At 46.7% G+C, this 16,171-nt stretch overlaps 1 protein-coding gene across 4 annotated transcripts in view; it reads left to right on the top strand.

The window, feature by feature from the left end:
* INTS4 (integrator complex subunit 4) overlaps positions 1–16,171 on the top strand; it is a 49,180-nt gene that overhangs the window by 20,965 nt on the left and 12,044 nt on the right. For 3 of the 4 annotated variants that reach the window (XM_053310831.1, XM_053310829.1, XM_053310833.1), the window contains 9 exons: positions 671–786; positions 1,996–2,129; positions 3,670–3,827; positions 5,064–5,157; positions 7,269–7,349; positions 8,617–8,747; positions 10,172–10,231; positions 13,039–13,198; positions 14,944–15,087. In XM_053310831.1, coding sequence (XP_053166806.1) covers positions 671–786; positions 1,996–2,129; positions 3,670–3,827; positions 5,064–5,157; positions 7,269–7,349; positions 8,617–8,747; positions 10,172–10,231; positions 13,039–13,198; positions 14,944–15,087 — 1,078 coding nt within the window. The remainder of the gene's footprint in view (positions 1–670; positions 787–1,995; positions 2,130–3,669; positions 3,828–5,063; positions 5,158–7,268; positions 7,350–8,616; positions 8,748–10,171; positions 10,232–13,038; positions 13,199–14,943; positions 15,088–16,171) is intronic. The other variant, XM_053310830.1, reaches the window with a different exon arrangement.

The raw sequence follows: 16,171 nt of genomic DNA, 5'->3' as shown, positions 1-16,171 counted from the left end.
GGGCAAAGAGACACCGTTCAAAGGGTTGGTTCTTTTTACATTAAGCAGAGGCCAGAGCAATTGGCCCTCTCCAGCCCCAGCACAGCATCCCTCCAGTGGCTTTTGCTGGTGTCTCCCTTGTGTTTCTTTTTAGACTGTGAGTCCTTTGGGGACAAAGAACTGTATTTTTATTTTATTGTTTTGTATTTAAATGTAAAACCACTTTGATTTTTTTTTTGTTGAAAAGCAGTATATAAATAATAGTAACAGTACAATGATTTATTTAGAATAACTTCTTGAAACATCTTGCCAGGATCAGGATATATATGAGCAATAAAAATGACATTCTCAAGTCATTTTTATAAAAAGTCTTTTTGCTTTGGGCAATTTTTTTTAAAAGTCAGATTAAGGCATTGCTTTTAAAAAATGAAGATGGTAAATGACTCTAGCTTTGGAACATAGCTTAAAATCACTGGTACTTTAAAATTCTTTCCAATTTAAATTCTACTATTTTTTGTGTTTAGGAATTGCAAAAGTAATTCAGAAAATGTTTTGAAGCACACGTGATTTTAAGCTGTGCTTTTTTTCCTTCTGAAGCAAGAATCAGTTTTTGCTTTGATCATTTTCACCCTGTGAAAGAGAATCTTTTCAGTTTGTAGATGTTCACCACTCTTCCTCTGTGCATTTGCAGGTGCTTGAAGTTTCTGGGTGGCAGGCATCCTACCTTGGTGCTTCCGCTTGTTCCTGAATTGCTGGGCACCCACCCTTTCTTTGACACTCCAGAACCTGACATGGATGACCCAGCTTGTATCCTTTCCCCACCCCCATACTTCTCAAATAAAGCTGCTGTTCATGATCCCTTCTGAAATTGGACTAAATTGTAATGAAGGAGCCATGGTTTGTGATTGGCTGGCTGACCATGGCTTGGTATGATGTGTGAATTGACAAGCTTTAGTTATTGTGCTGTTTGTCTTTGAACCTTGCTCTGGCCATATTCTTAGTCCCTCTTTAATCCAGACTCACGCTGTGCTAGTTCAACGAACAAAGATGCACTCATGCAGGAAGGTTGCAGAGCTGAGTTGGTGTTATTTCCTGTGCTCTTGGTCATCTTGCACAAGCATTGGACTTGTGCAGCAAGGATAGTGGATAGTTTTGCATAATTACTTGCAACATATAGGGATCCTGTGGTAGTTTCACTAGTTACCATTCTGCTTCCAGGCTAGATTCAAGGTGCTGGTCTTGAACTTTAAAGGCCTACATGGCTTGGGACGGAGTACCTGTCAGACCGCATTTGCCCCACGAACCTGCCAGGGCCCGCCTTTGGGTATCCTCCTCATGGCCCTGCCACTAACGGAGATCTGGTTGGCAGGGACTAGATAAGGGGCTTTTTCGGTTGTGACCCCCTTAACTTTGGAACCCCTTCCTGGAAGAGCTTTGCCATGTCCTCTCCCTTAGTGTTTTTAAAAAACAATTAAAGACGCATCTTTTTAGAGAGGGTTTTAATGTTTTATCTGCTGCTTATATCTGGTGGGCTTTTTAGTTCTTAGTTTTTAGTGTTTTACTTAGATCTTTTAATTTGCAACTTTTAAAATTTGTAACTTTTAAATGTGGCTTTAGCTTGGTCTTTTAACTTGTTTTTATTATATTGTTTTCTATATTGTATTATTAATATTGTGAGCTGCCCTGAGCAATAGTGTACTGGATGGATGGGGTATAAATATTTTAAATAAATAAAATAAATATGTAGGGATAGAGGTTTTGCAGGAGGAGGCACGCCACAGGTTGTGCAAGCCCATCCTGATGCACACTGTCAGCTCCTGACTTGGAGGAACTAGCTAGTGCAACATCCTTGCACTATAGTGTGACATCTTTGCACAAGTGTAGCGATAGTCTGCTTGCCAGTCACTATCCCTTCCGTTGCCACCTGGTGTTCTTCTCTTGCTTTCTCCAAATAATCCTTGAATCACTTAGGGGAACTTTAGAATCTTCATTCTCCTTAACTGTGCGCTCAAATAGATATTGCTGTCTTGGTTCTCATTTTCAATGCTGCCAAATCGTGCCCGACCATGCCGGCCTTGTTCTCGGACCACGCTTTCAGGCACTACACTTACCTTCGGGACAGCCTCTCCCACCTCGTCCCTCCCTTGAGAGTAAGTTGGGCTTTTTTGGCACACATGTCAGCATTGCTGCCTGTGTCACCATTCTGTGAATGCATGATGGGGCATTCGGTACTCGGTTGATGTGTTTCTCCTTCTCACCCTCACTTCCTGCTTTCGAAGATTTATGCAGCTATTGAGATCATAGAGTTAGGACTTTGGAGGTAATTTGGTCCAACTATTATAACACCCCCCTGGTTCATGGCTGTCCTGCCTGTGTTTGAAAAGAGAAAGATGAAGGCTACCAGTTGAGGTCCACATAGCCACATCACATTCTGAAATGGAATACTGACACTGAAGTAGTAGATAGACCAACTTTGGGGGCTATTCTCATCAGGATGGGGCCATGGCTCTGTGGTGGAGCTGTTCTGTTGCATGTAGAAGATCCCAGTTTCCAGTTACTACCCTGAGGTTTTGGGCGCCCAAGGCGAAATCTGACTTTGGTGCCCCCCACCCTCCTGCCGAGAAATGTGGAGTCCCAGCTTTCACATGAGCTGTGCAGGCTGCTCATTTGCTGGGTCAAATGATTAGCCCACATTTGTTTGCGGGGTATGCTGGGAGAGGGTGAGAAAGTTGATCAGGGATAATGTGCGCTGTGTTGGGGGGGGGGATGAGGAAAGGAAGCGAGAGATCAGCTAAGAGGTGCGCCCCCCCCCCCCGAATTGGTGTCCTAGGTAACTGCCTAGGTCTGTCTAGTGGTCAGGCCATCCCTGCAAGTTTCAATCTCTGGCACCTCGAGGTAGGCCTGGAAAAGTCTACAGAAAAAGGCCTGGAAAAGTCTGAAGCCTTGGAGAGCTGCTGCTAATCAGTGTAGACAATACTGAGCTAGATGGATCAAGGGTCTGACTTAGTAGAAGACAACTTCCTGTGTTCATCAGGAGCTTACATAGCTCAGAGGTAGAGCACCTTCTTTGCATGTAGAAGGTCCCAGGTTCAATCCCTGACATCTCCATGTAGGGCTGGGAACAACCCCTGTCTGCAAAGACCCTGGAGAGCCTCTGCCAGTTAGAGTAGACAGTACTGAGTTTCCCTCTCACATAACTCTGGAACCAGGAAACTGATTGCCAAGATACTTAGGACTGACAAAAGGAAGTACTTTTTCACATAACACATAATTAATCTATGGAATTCTCTGCCACAATATGTGGTGACAGCCAACAGCCTGGAGGGATTTAAGAGGGGCTTGGATAAATTCATGGTCTATCAATGGTTATAGGCCACCTCCAGCCTTGGAGGCAAGATGCCTCTAAATACCAGTTGCAGGGGAGCAACAACAGAAGAGGGGGCATGCCCTAACCTCCATGTGGGCTTCTCAAGAGGCATCTGGTGGGCCACGGTGTGAAACAGAATGCTGGGCTAAATGGGCCTTGGGCCTGATCCAGCAGGACTGTCCTTATGTTCTTATGTCCCTCTGCTGCTTAGCCTTTAATGGACATATCCAAAATACTGAAGGTGTTATCAGGGCGGAGTAATTTAAATCACCAGGGGGAGAAGGCCAGTTTAGGGACTGAATCACTGCACTTCCTTTGCTTAGTTGCCTGGGAAAAAGCTGGTATCCTCGCCTGTTTCAGCCAGTATCGCACTTCAGGAAGATCCTTCACAGGAATTCTTGCAGCAGAGCCTCGAAAGGGTTTTCAACCTTCAGCACCTCGACCCACAGGGTACTCAGGAGCTGCTTGAATTCACTATTCGGTAAGTCCAAAGCCTTGCTTGAGCAACCTGAAGGTGTGATGATCCTGCCATGTGTTCTTTTTTGCCATTTGAGTTCTACTTTGCTCCTAAATGTCACACCAGTTTAAGAGGACATGGTTAGGAGGAACAGAGTGTGTGTCTGTGCGTGTGTTTGCAGGTACCTGTGCCCGCATGCATGCATGCCTATCACAACACTTCTGATATGTCAGCATGAAAACACAGGGAAAACACAAGGGAGGGGAGTTGGTCTTGTGATAGCAAACATGACTTGTCCCCTTAGCTAAGCAGGGTCTGCCCTTGTTGCATATGAATAGGAACATAGGAAGCTGCAATATACTGAGTCAGACCATTGGTCTAATCAAGCTCAGTATTGTCTTCAGAGACTGGCAGCAGCTTCTCCAAGGTTGCAGGCAGGAATCTCTCTCAGCCCTGTCTTGGAGATGCTGCCAGGGAAGGAACTTTGAATCTTCTGCTCTTCCTTTTGCCCTAAGGGGAATATCATACAGTGCTCACACTTCTAGTCTCCCATTCATATGCAACCAGGGCAGACCCTGCTTAGCTAAGGGGACAGGGGAGACTACATGTGTGAGCATTGTAAGATATTACAATGTTGTAATACAATGTATTACAATGATCTAGTGTTGTCTGCTCTCTCTGGTGGGTAGCTTTCTTTAGGCAGATTTTATTTTTTATTTTATCGTTAAATTTGTATACCGACTTTCATTAAAACAACCTCAAGGTGGTTTGAGACTCAGATGAGACTTCTCCATCACCTGTTGCCCAAGATCCTTCCTGTGCAGGGGTGCCAGTGGTTGGACCTAGGACCTCACTGCCTGCAAAGCCGTTGCTCTGCTGCTGAACTGTGGCTCCTTTGGCTTCTGGGACAGCATCAAGCGTTGCCCTCACATCTTTGGCTCTCGAGGGCGAGAAGCCTTTTAAAACAGGAAGCTGAGATGTTCAGGCAGCAAAGTTCTCTGCACAGCGCTGCATTTTTCGTGTCCTTTCTGTGCGTCTGCAGAATCCTGGCACCCACACCACCTTGCATGCATCTCACAATGAAAGGGAAGCAAGCAGAGATCGCCTCATCATTCCAGGGGTTGCTGACTCCCTTAACTCTCTCTTAATCCCTGGGAATTCATAAGCAAACTGGAAGCTGAGTAAATTCAAACGGACAGAAGTATGCCGTGATAACCATCTCTCTCTCTCTCTCCCCCCCCCCCCCACTTTGCTCTCTAGGGACCTTCAGAGGTTTGGAGAGCTGCAGTCGGACTTAGCTGGGGTGGCTGACTTCTCTGCAGCGTACCTTCGATGTCAACTGCTCCTCATCAAGGTGTGCTTTCCTCCAAATCAGTACCTTGAGCCACATTCCTGCATGCCAGGAATTGGCATGCTTGCCCTTTGAAAATCTAGCTTTGAACATGCCTGCAAGGAGGGAATAGATCGTCGGTGGTGAAAACCACCTTTCTGTAGCGTGATGTTAAGTGGGAGCCCCTCTGTTCACTCGGTGTGAAATTGCCACTTTGTGTCTCCTAATGGCATCACCAGAAGTTGGGGGCTGGTGGAAAGGTATTAGGTCAGCTGAATTAGGATCCAGCAGAGCAGCTAGCTGGCTCAGCAGCTTCTGAAGCAGCCGCAGATGCTGGCTTGGCAGAAAAATCCAGCTATCTTCAGCTCCTTCTGTCCGTGCGGTAAATTGGGTACATGAGCCGTTAAGTTAAAGTAATTCTAGGCAAGTGGGTGGAGGTAGAGTTGTGGCTTCACCCCTTATTTGGTTACCGCGGGGTAGGGTGGGGTGGGGTTCCCAACCTTGGGATGGAGCCATAGCTCAGAGTTGGAGCACCTGCTTTGCACGCAGAAGGTCCCAGGTTCAGTCCCTGGCAGCATCTCTAGGTAGGCCCGGGAGAGACTCCTGCCTGAAACCTTGGAAGAGCCACTGCAAGTCAGTGCAGACAGTTGTGAGCTAGGCAGACCAATGGTCTGACTTGTGAGAAGGCAGCTTCCTATGTCTTATTCCTGGACTACAGCTCCCATCATCCCCAGACATTGTAGTTGGGGATAATGGGTATTGTAGTCACAACGTCATCTGGTTGGGGACCCATACCATACAGCGGAGCTACTGTATTCCAGCAATAAACTGGCCGCTCAAGTGCACATACGGACTTTCACAAGATCAGGGATTGCCCCATGTGCTTCAGTGTTAGGGCATGCTCTGCTAAACACTTACCCCAAATATCCGATGGGGGTGGGGGGAGCAATAGGGGAGGGACGTTGTCTTCACACCTTGCTTGTGGGCACTCTGACGGCATCTGTCTGGTCACTGTGGGAAGCATGGTGCTGGGATAGGTGGCCCTTTGGACTCATCCAGCAGGGCTTTTGTGCTGCAAGGGGGAAGGCAAAAGTCTGCTCTTTTCTTGGAGCCCTCCACCCAGACAAATGTCTCTGTATGTATGACGAATTTTCTTTATATTTATTTCTCTAAGACGTACCTGTGGCTAATCCCATGCGTGGCAGCTCTCGCAAGAGTTCGGAGAGCTGCCGGATAGCCACAGGATGGGCTAGAGAGAGAAAATATGGCGGCGGTGGCCAAAGAAGATGGCTCTGGCCAGCTGGCCGGTAGACAGGCAAGTGGCCACAACTGGCAGGTGGGCCCAACTGACAAGGCCACTGGGAGGAAGTGTGGCGGCAGGCCGGAGGAAGCGGACAGACAGACAGACAGCTGGCGAGAAAAGGTGGCCAGCCCCACGGAGGTTCCAGGCTGGAGGAGGTGGCAGGCTGAGGCGGCCAGTGAGAGAGAGGGCGGCTGGATGAAAATAAGCTCCGGCGGGCAGTTGGGGGGGGGGGAGAGATAACGGCTGAGGCAAACTAATGCTAGGACCAGGGGTCATCCCATGAAACTGATAACCAGGGAAGTTAGAAATGGGAGTACTTCTTCACACAATGCATAATCTATGGAATTATCTGACACAGGATGTGTTGACAGCCACCAAACTGGATGGCTTTATGAGGGGCTTAGACATATTAATGGCGGACTTTTCTATCAATGGCTACTGGTCTTGCAAGATGCCTCAAGATGCCAGTTACAGGGGAGCAATGGCAAGAGAGAGGATGTGCCCTCACCTCTTGCCTGTGGGCTTCTCAGAGGCATCTGGTGGGAATCAGGATGCTGGACTACAAGGGCCTGCCCTTGCAGGGCTGTTCTGTAAATAAATAAGGTAGTTGCCTGTCCCCAAAGGGCTCACAATCTATTTAAAATAAGCATAAGGGAAACCGGAGCAGCAGCCACTGGAGGGATGCTGTGCTGGGTCGGATAGGGCCAGTTGCTCTCCCCCTGTTAAATATAAGAGCATTGCCACTTTGAAAGGTGCCTGCGTGCCCAGTTAGCAGGAGTTGCCTGTGTCTGTGTTGCATGTGTGGCAATAAAAGCCTTGGTGACATTGACAGGCCCTCCAGGAGAAGCTGTGGAACGTGGCGGCCCCCCTGTATCTGAAGCAGAACGCTCTGGCTTCGGCTGCAGCAAAACAGGTAAGCGGGGGAGGCAGAGCTCTCTGGCGGTGGGAGGGAGGCCCTGCTTTCCATCCCATTGGCCTCCTGACGACAGGAAAGCAAGCAGTCCTCCAGGCCTGAAAACCCTCAAATTAACGAGGAGAGAAGCAGTAGCTGTGGAGCAGCCTGCAAATGAATTGCCAGTGGAAAAGGGAGGTGAGGTGGCGGGCTCTGGAGTAAGAGATGGATCCGTTTCAAGTCTCCAGCGAATTCAGGCGAGGGCAGGGAAGCATTTGTCAGTGTCTGTCAGAAGCCGCTCGCTCGTGGGCAGCTGATTACAAGAGACTTGTGGCAATGCCGTTTCAGCTTCCAGGTCTCCGTCTAATTTCAGCGGCTTCCTGGGGAGTCAGTTCCCGCCCGGCGTCTGAGGGCTGCTTCACAGGTTGCCTTGTCCGATGCAGAAATTAACCAGGAAGAATTGTGCATCTCCTGACACGTAAATGATAGCGCAGATTTTGCTTAATACGCCATAATTCTGCGGAAGTGAAAGGCCCTGCAGAGTGAGGTGCTGGGTGCCAAGTTTAGCTTGTGCTCGTCTTAGCTTTTATTTAAAAGCAAAACCACCCAAAAAGGGTTCTGAGTGAGGTTTCAACATGGTGGAAGGCCTGGTAAAGGTTCACTTCTAAACCCTCATCTGAATGAAATTTCCAGCGGTGGATGGGGTGTCGGTGGCTGACATCCAGAGCAGTGGAGCGCTTGTGGGTGAGCCCTGGGCTAGCACAATACTGCTGCACGTGCTACTTGTGCTGTCTGGAGCTTGTCCTCAGTGGAAGAATGTCTGCTTTGCATGCAGGAGGTCCCGGGTTCACTCCCTGGCAGCGTCTCCAGGTAGGGCTGAGAAAGACGCCTGCCTGAAGTCCTGGAGAGCTGCTGCCAGTCAGCATAATTCCGGAGGATGCTACAAGAATGTGTTCCCATCTGCAGCCACTGTACTCTGGCCAGGCAGTGAAATAGGCTGCTGTCTGCCCAGTAGAGCTGGCTCAGACTACTAACATGTACAACCAATTGTCCAAAGCAGGAGGCATAACTTTTGACCTTTTTGTTCTGCACTGTGAAGCATTAAAGTAGAATATCTCTGAGACCAAGAGGCCAGGATTTTTCTAAAGAGAGATTTTCATTGAAGGACAGCAACACCCATACTCCAGGCATTGAACAGATCCCGCCGCCACCCCCCCTCCCATGAATGCATACACCAGTGGCCCTCTGCAAATCTCTTGGATTTAAGAACATGCTATTTCTTGTTTAGATTATGGAAGAAACTTACAAGATGGAGTTCATGTACAGTGGCGTGGAACACAAGCAGGTGGTCATTATCCACCACATGAGACTGCAGGCAAAAGCGTTGCAGCTGATTGTCACAGCGCGAACTACAAGAGGGTAAGGATCGGATCTGGGTCTCAAGGTAGCTGGGCTTGCAGAAAGCTACCTTAAATAACTACAGGCAAAATGTGTTGCTAACTGTAGTAACCAGCCTTCTCTCCACCGAAAGAGTTAATTGGAAGTGAACCCTGGCTTGACTGACAGGCTGGTGAACTCCAGGGCTCAGCCAATCAGCACACCTGGTGGGTGGGACCTAGAGGGCTATTGCTAGGAAGAAGCGAGGTCTTTGTTAGAAGAGAAGCTAGGCTAGAGGTGCTGAGAAGGACATGTGGCCATGGAGGATGGCTGCAGGAGAATGACTCTGCAGATCCTTGAAAGACAGGAGAGCAGGAAGCTTGAATTCTCATCTGGATTTGACAGGGGAGGCAATAGATAGAGGGGAGGAAGCTGGAGGCAAGGATAAACAGGCAAAGAATATGCACTTCATGCAATTAGATGAGCTAAGACTTGGTTTCAGTGCTGAAGGCTTAAAGTCAGAGGTCCTCAAACTTCGGTCCCTGGATGTTGGACTACAATTCTATAATCTCCAGCCACAGTGGGTGAGTGGCTGGGGATGATGAGGTTTGTGGTCAAACGACATCTGAGGACTCGAGGTTGGGAATTCCTGGGCTAAAGAGTTGTGCCAAAGTTTGGAAAGTAGAATTTTGAAGGAAGAGAAATGGACTTTAGCATGTAGATGTTGTGGGAGTGGGTTCCAAGTATAAGAGGCAGCAGTAGAGAAAGGGGATGGTGATTCGGGAGAATCATATTGCACTGATTTTGAACGAGCTGTGTTGGCTGCCAGTTTATTTCCAGTTCCAATTCAAGGTGCTGTTTTTGACCTTTAAAGCCCTAATAGTTTGGACCTTGGATTTCTGGGGATTGCGTGTTCCCAAGGGTTTCTGCCCGCTTGACAAAGCCATCGCAGGGGTCTCTGCTCCACGTGCCAACAATGAGGGAGGCTTGCCAGTCATGCACACGGGACAGGGCCTTTTCAGTTATTGCCCCCAGACTTTGGAATGATCTCCCAGTGGGCATCTGCTCCTCAGTCTCCATCACAGTTTTTAAGAAAGCAAGTGAAATCTTGGCTTTTTACTCAGGCTTTTATGAGTGGTGTTTTTGTTGCTGCTGCTCTGTATTTTATGGTCCTATTGGTTTTTGGTTTTTAACTTTTAATTAGATTTGCATTTTTATATAGCACTTTAATATTTTATTGTGTGTTTTATAGTCTTAAATGTTTTATAAATGACCTTGAGATTGTGGTATAAAATGTAACAACTAACTAAATAAATAAATATGGGAAACTAGTCAACCTAACAGTCGAATGTGAGCTGAAAAGTCCCCTGTTCAAATCCCATCAAATATCTGCATCACTGTGGCAGAGGTAAATTCCCCTTTTAAAGATCTGTATAATTATTGTGGATGTTATATCTTCACTGCAGGGTAGAACCTCTCTTTGGCATGTGTGAAATTTTTTTACAAGAAGTAGACTCTTTTCAAAGGTATGTCATCTTTTTTTTTTTCCTCCTTCCAAAAAGAGTGAGAGAGAGTGTGTGTGTGTGTGTATACGTACGTATGTACTCAGGTCTATTCTGCTATCTGCCTGTTGCTGATGCCAGGAAGGGGATCTAATCAAGACTGCAAAGGGTTAAATCTTCCCCCTACCCCTGTTACAGTCCTGGTCCCGATCCACACCCTGTCCCCTGGTGCTGAGGAAACAAAAACCAACCACTCAAGGGTCACTAAAATCCTTAACGTAACAGGAGTTTGGCCCTTAGCACAAGGATTTTTGTTTGTTCGCATGGAGGTGCATATAGCCACATGTCCCACACCTGCAGTGCAGAGACATCTTTACCATTTCAATGTATATTTGTGAAAACTGGACCTCAGTTTGGAGAGGTTTTTGCATAGTTTTAATAGCATTCTTATGAAAATCTCCATCTTCTCATCCTTCAGGGATTAGAAACGATGAGGTTTTTCCTTATGTAAAAGCTCGGGTTTTCAGATTTTCACAAAAACCATCACATTCTGGACTCCTTTAGTAAATGTTGCACCATAGTGACTTACAACATGTTGGCTAGAGATCATGGGAGAGTCCACACCCGTTATTTGTGGTGAGCCAGTGTGGCGTTGTGGTTAGAATGTTGGACTAGGACCGGGGAGATCTGAGTTCATATCTACCCATGAAACTCACTGGGTGGTTCTGGGCCAGTCACTTCTCTCACAGGATTGTTGTGAGGATAAACAATAGCCATGTGCACTGTTCTGAACTCCTCTGAGAAAGAATGGGATATAAATCTAGAAATAAATAAATTCCACAAGATATGTCTTGGGACTAGAGATGTAAAATTTCCAGAACTTTTGAAGTCATGAACCAACCCCACCCGCCCCCGAAATTTGACAGGTGCGGGGGAATTGAAACATATGCAATACTTTTTTTTCCTAGCGCCCTTTACAGGTCTAAAGTTACATTGTTTCTTTAGGAATATTTATTTTGTATAACCTGCTTTTCACATAACATGTATCATGTTTGGTATATTACATTTAGAAGTACTGTATCACTATCAGCAGCTTCTGCTTCTTCGGATCTTCATTTTTTATCCTCTTAATGACTTATGAAAACGGGATTGAGACAAGCCTCTCTGCCTTTTCACATGTTGCTTTATTTCTTGATCTGGTATATTTCCACACACAGAACAGTTTCTTTCACAAGCTGTAGAAGATGCAGGAATCTGAAGCTAGTAAGAAGTAGGCATGTGCCCAAAACATTCTAAAGGCCTCCGAAACGTTTTGACGCTGGGCGGGGATTCGGCGCCGGTGGGGGTAGTACTTTAAGGGCGGGGGAGGGTGTACTCACCCCACCCACCCCGCCTCATTTCCCCCGCCAGCGCTCTGTAAACTTTAAGCCCTTCGGGGCAGCAGCGTTGCTCCCTGCTGCCCCGTCCCCCCCGCCGTCAGCCAGAAGTAGCGTGCGCACATGTGTCCCCGTCTGCTGTGTTCGCGCGTGCGCTACTTCCAGCCGGCGGTGGGGGGGCAGGGAAGAACGCTGCTGCCCCGAGGGGCTTAAAGTTTACAGAGCGCCGGCGGGGGAAATGAGGTGGGGGAGTGAGTACACCCTCCCCCGCCCTTAAAATACTACCCCGCTGGCGCTGAAGACTTCATGCACATCCCTAGTCAGAAGCTTAGGAAAGTAAAGGCCAGAACACCTTTTCTTATATTAACATATCTGAACACCTTTTCTTAAATATTTTATTCATAATTCCAAAAGAAAATAGTTCATAATTCATCATAATCGATTTCCCCCCACAATATTTCCACTTTATTTGTGGGGGGAACTAAAAAAGTCATTTGTGGGGGAAACTGAGAAATACTTGCTCCCCTCCAATTTTTCCAGGTTTTTTCCAGGCCACCACAACTCTACTCGAGACATAAGTCTTTGTTATATAATTTGTGTTATAATTTTTGTTATATAATTAACTTTAAACATTTGAATCCCATCTTTCTCTATTCAAGACTGTTAACAATATGATTTAAATCAAGGGTTAGCACAATGGCCAAAGGTTGGGAACCTCTGAAATTAAAAATTTAAAAAATACAATTTTGCAGACATATAAGCAATTCAGAGAAGTAATAAAACTGCAATCTAAAATTGCATGAGAGAAAGCCAGGAAAGGCATCTGGCTCATATCTGGAACTTAATTTCCTTAACTGTTATCCTTCCTTTCCTCCATGATGGAACTCAAGTTGGTATACATGTGGTTTCCAGGTTGTCTCCCATCCAGGTACTGATCAGACTCAGAACTGCCTAGCAGGGTTGCTGCATCAAGTGTTTGATTCAGATTTTGCCCTAGAATTAGCATTTAGGAGGGTGTTGTGGGTAAGTGCCTCATTAAAGAGGCACTAACATCTGTCATCTTCTATGAAGTGTCTGGTCAAAGGACTGCAGTCTGCTGCTTGAAAACCATACTGATTTTCTCAGCAAATCTGGAAAAGGCAAGCTATTATCACCTGAGCAGCAAGTGTACCTATTTCTGCATAGGTTTCTAAAGCAGACCTAAAGTCTATCTTTGGCTGTACTGTAACTTTTCTCTGTGTAATTTTAATCTGCGATTAAGTCTTTAATTGATTCTCAGCACTGTAGAGGTGGACATAAAGGGTGTTGCTTGTCCCCTTTGCCTGGTTAATTCTGATGATTTCTTTTCAGCTACCAAAAAGGTGATGGGTGAAAAGTAAAACTTTTGGTTGCTTGAGCACGAAGCCTTGCCTTAACCAACCAATTTCTGTTTCTTGTTTCCTCACTTCTTCACAGATGTTTCATTTCAGAGCTCCCTCACATGCAAGATAGCTTTGTGGACAAACTGCTGGACCTGATGCCCAGACTGGTGACCTCCAAACCTTTCGAAGTGGTGAAGATCCTACAGGCGACATTGCGACAGAGTACCTTCCTTCGCCTTCCTCTCCCAGAGAAGGTTAGTCTCTTGCAGACAAATCAGGTGTTTTGGAAATCTGTGCTAGAACGGTCCTCTGATGCTGGAGCAGTTTGGGTGTTGCAGCAAAACCGTTTGATCATGGGCGGGGGGGCAGGCAGCGGGGATGCCTCAAGCTCATACACTCCATCCCCTTCAAGCATTCCAGTTTCCTCTCTTACCTCCCAGTTGTGATAACTATAGTTTTCCATACACACCGATTAGATCAGGGAGTTGCATTTTAAAAAACCCCAAAACAAAACAAAAATCCAAAATTGTAACTGCCTTCTATCTTATACCTTCAGCTCAGGTACCCCGTAGATTTTTGGCATGTGTGTTGGTGGATGTGTCTGTGTGTGTACACACACACACACATGTTACAATTGTGAGACAGGCTACTCCAGTCGTTGGCATACATTCAGACTGTTACTCATGAGTACTCTCACTGAAAGTATAAGGACAAGTAACCTTACCCCACTACTTTCAATAGCACTATGTTTATGGAATAGCCTCGCCCCCCCCCCCCCCCGTGAAGCTCGCCTGGCATCATCACTTCCTTTTAAACACCAGGTAACACCTTTCTGTTCACCCAGACCTTTTTAAAAAAACTTAAAATGTTTCTGTATTTTATTGTAGCTACCTTTTTGTTTCAAAGTATGTTTAATTGTATGTTTTATTCAGTTGTTTTCCTTTGTGAGCTGCCCATATGCTGGTGACATCCATGCTTGACTACTGCAGGGTGCTTTATGTTGGGCTGCCTTTGTGCATATAGTAGCCTGGAAACTCCAACTGGTGCAGAATGCGGCAGCCAAGTTGATCTCTGGGATTACTGGAAAAGACAACATCCTAAAAGAAACCTACACTGGCTGCCAATATGTTTCTGGGCCACATGCTGGTTATTGCATCCAAAGCCCTGTACAGCTTGGGTCTAGGCTATTTGAGAGGGAACATCTCCCTCGTCATGAACCCCACCACTTCTTAAGATCATGGTGGGAGGTCCAGTTGCATTGCCACCAGCACTTTTGGTGATGACTCAGAATTGGGCTTTCTCTAGGCCTGCCCCAGGACTCTGGAATATACTCCCAAATAGGGATGTGCCCAGAACTGCTCCTCCGCGTTTCGGAGGCGGCAGGAGTCCTCCCTTATGGGTGGGGGAGGGTGCACTTACCCCTCCCACCACTTTCCCCCAACCGGCGCTCCATTGTATCAAGGCCCCTTGGGACAGCAGCATACCTCCCTGCTGCTCCGTTGCCATCCTCGGCCGGACGTACCGGGTGCACGAGTGCACTGTGGCTGAAGTGGTGCCTCCCTTCGACTGTGCTGTGGGATCCTTGTGGCTGGGAATGACAGGAGTCTTAGTCTAACAACATCTGGGGACCCTGGTTTGAAAGCCCCTGGCTTTAATCAGTTTTCTGCTTTTAAGAATTGTTTTGAATATATTCTATGATTATGTGGAAGTGAAGTATAAAGCCTATGCCTTGCCCCCAATAAATAATCAATAGTACTTGTGGCTTTTGTGTGTGTGTGTGTGTGTGTGCGCGCGCCTTGTATTCTTTGCTTTTCCTTGTGGCATTCTTTGCTTTTTGTGGGGACTCCTGCAGCCATTCCTTCAAGCAAACTAAAGCTCCTTTGCGGCTGTCTCCACTAACGGGTGGAGGCTGAATACATGTTTCAAACTGAAAAAAGAGCTTCTGTAAGGAATGCCTGGATTATTGCTTTATCACATGATGACCATCTCTTCCCCCCAGATCCACAGGGCTACAGCCACCATTATTGAACCAGCAGGAGAATCGGACAACCCACTACGATTCACCTCAGGATTAGTTGTCGCATTAGATGTCGATGCCACCCTGGAACACGTACAGGATCCTCAGGGCACAGTTAAAGTTCAGGTAGTGGTGATCAGGATTACCTCTTCGGTCAGTCCAAAGCTCCATTTAGTCCAATATCCTGTTTCTGTCAGTGGTCAACCACGTATCTCTCAAGGCCAACCTTAAATAGGTGGGGTTTATGTTGGTTTCATCTGGATTTTATTTTATTTTTAACACACTTGTATTATGGAACATAATAGAAGTGAAATAAGTTTTAGAAGAGTTTACTTAAAAATATATATCAAAAAGAGTATTTACCATATTCTTGTGGTAGCACAGCAATTCTCGACCTTGGGTCCCCAGCTGTTGTTGAACTACAACTCCCATCCTCTCCAGCCACAATTTATGGCTAAGGTTGACTACGCCTGGACTACAGCTTCCAGCATTCGCTGCCACAGTGGCCTTTGTGGCATTACTGAGCTTCTCACTGATAGACACCAAGGTTCTCCAGAATACAGTTTGAAAACCGGTGACCTATACCATGCGTTCCCAACCTTGAATCCTCAGCTGATGTTGTATTTTGACTCCCATCACCCCCTGCCCTTGGCCATTGTGGTGGGGGGATGATGGGAGTTGTAGTCCAACTACATCTGGGGACCCAAGGTTGAGAATCTCTGCGTTCACCCAAGCCTCAGTGGTGGTTGGGCTTAGACATTTAAATAATTCAGCTTCTGGTGAATCCGGTGTAAATAACAAGAAGAAAAGTAATGTTGGCCGGGGAACTAACCAGCATTAGAACCAGAGGTCAGAGTGGAAGGAGACTCCTGATCTGGTTTGAGATTCGTCGATGCCCATAAGAATGGGTTCTGTGCCTGTGCAGGAACCGAGCGGTAGCCATGCCTGAGCTAGTCGAAGCGCCCAAGCCATGCCCCCACGCTGCAGCGTGCTATTTAAGGCGTGGCTGAGGCGCAAAGTCCCTCAGTTCTTTTCCGACCACCTCTGCGTTTGGACCTACGGTCTGCCTCTGTAGTCGGAAAGTTCCTCTTCTTGTTAGTTCATCCAAACCTTTTTGCTAATTTTTCCTGGATTTTGACTCGGACTGGCTGACTTCCTTCTCTGTTTTTTTTATTCGGAACGTGTGGCGTACTCTCTGGCTCTTGACTTG

Source organism: Hemicordylus capensis, chromosome 3 (genome assembly GCF_027244095.1).
Source record: "Hemicordylus capensis ecotype Gifberg chromosome 3, rHemCap1.1.pri, whole genome shotgun sequence".
NCBI lineage: Eukaryota > Metazoa > Chordata > Lepidosauria > Squamata > Cordylidae > Hemicordylus > Hemicordylus capensis.
The sequence above is the reverse complement of the archived record's forward strand: the minus strand, read 5'-3'. Positions and strand labels throughout refer to the sequence as shown.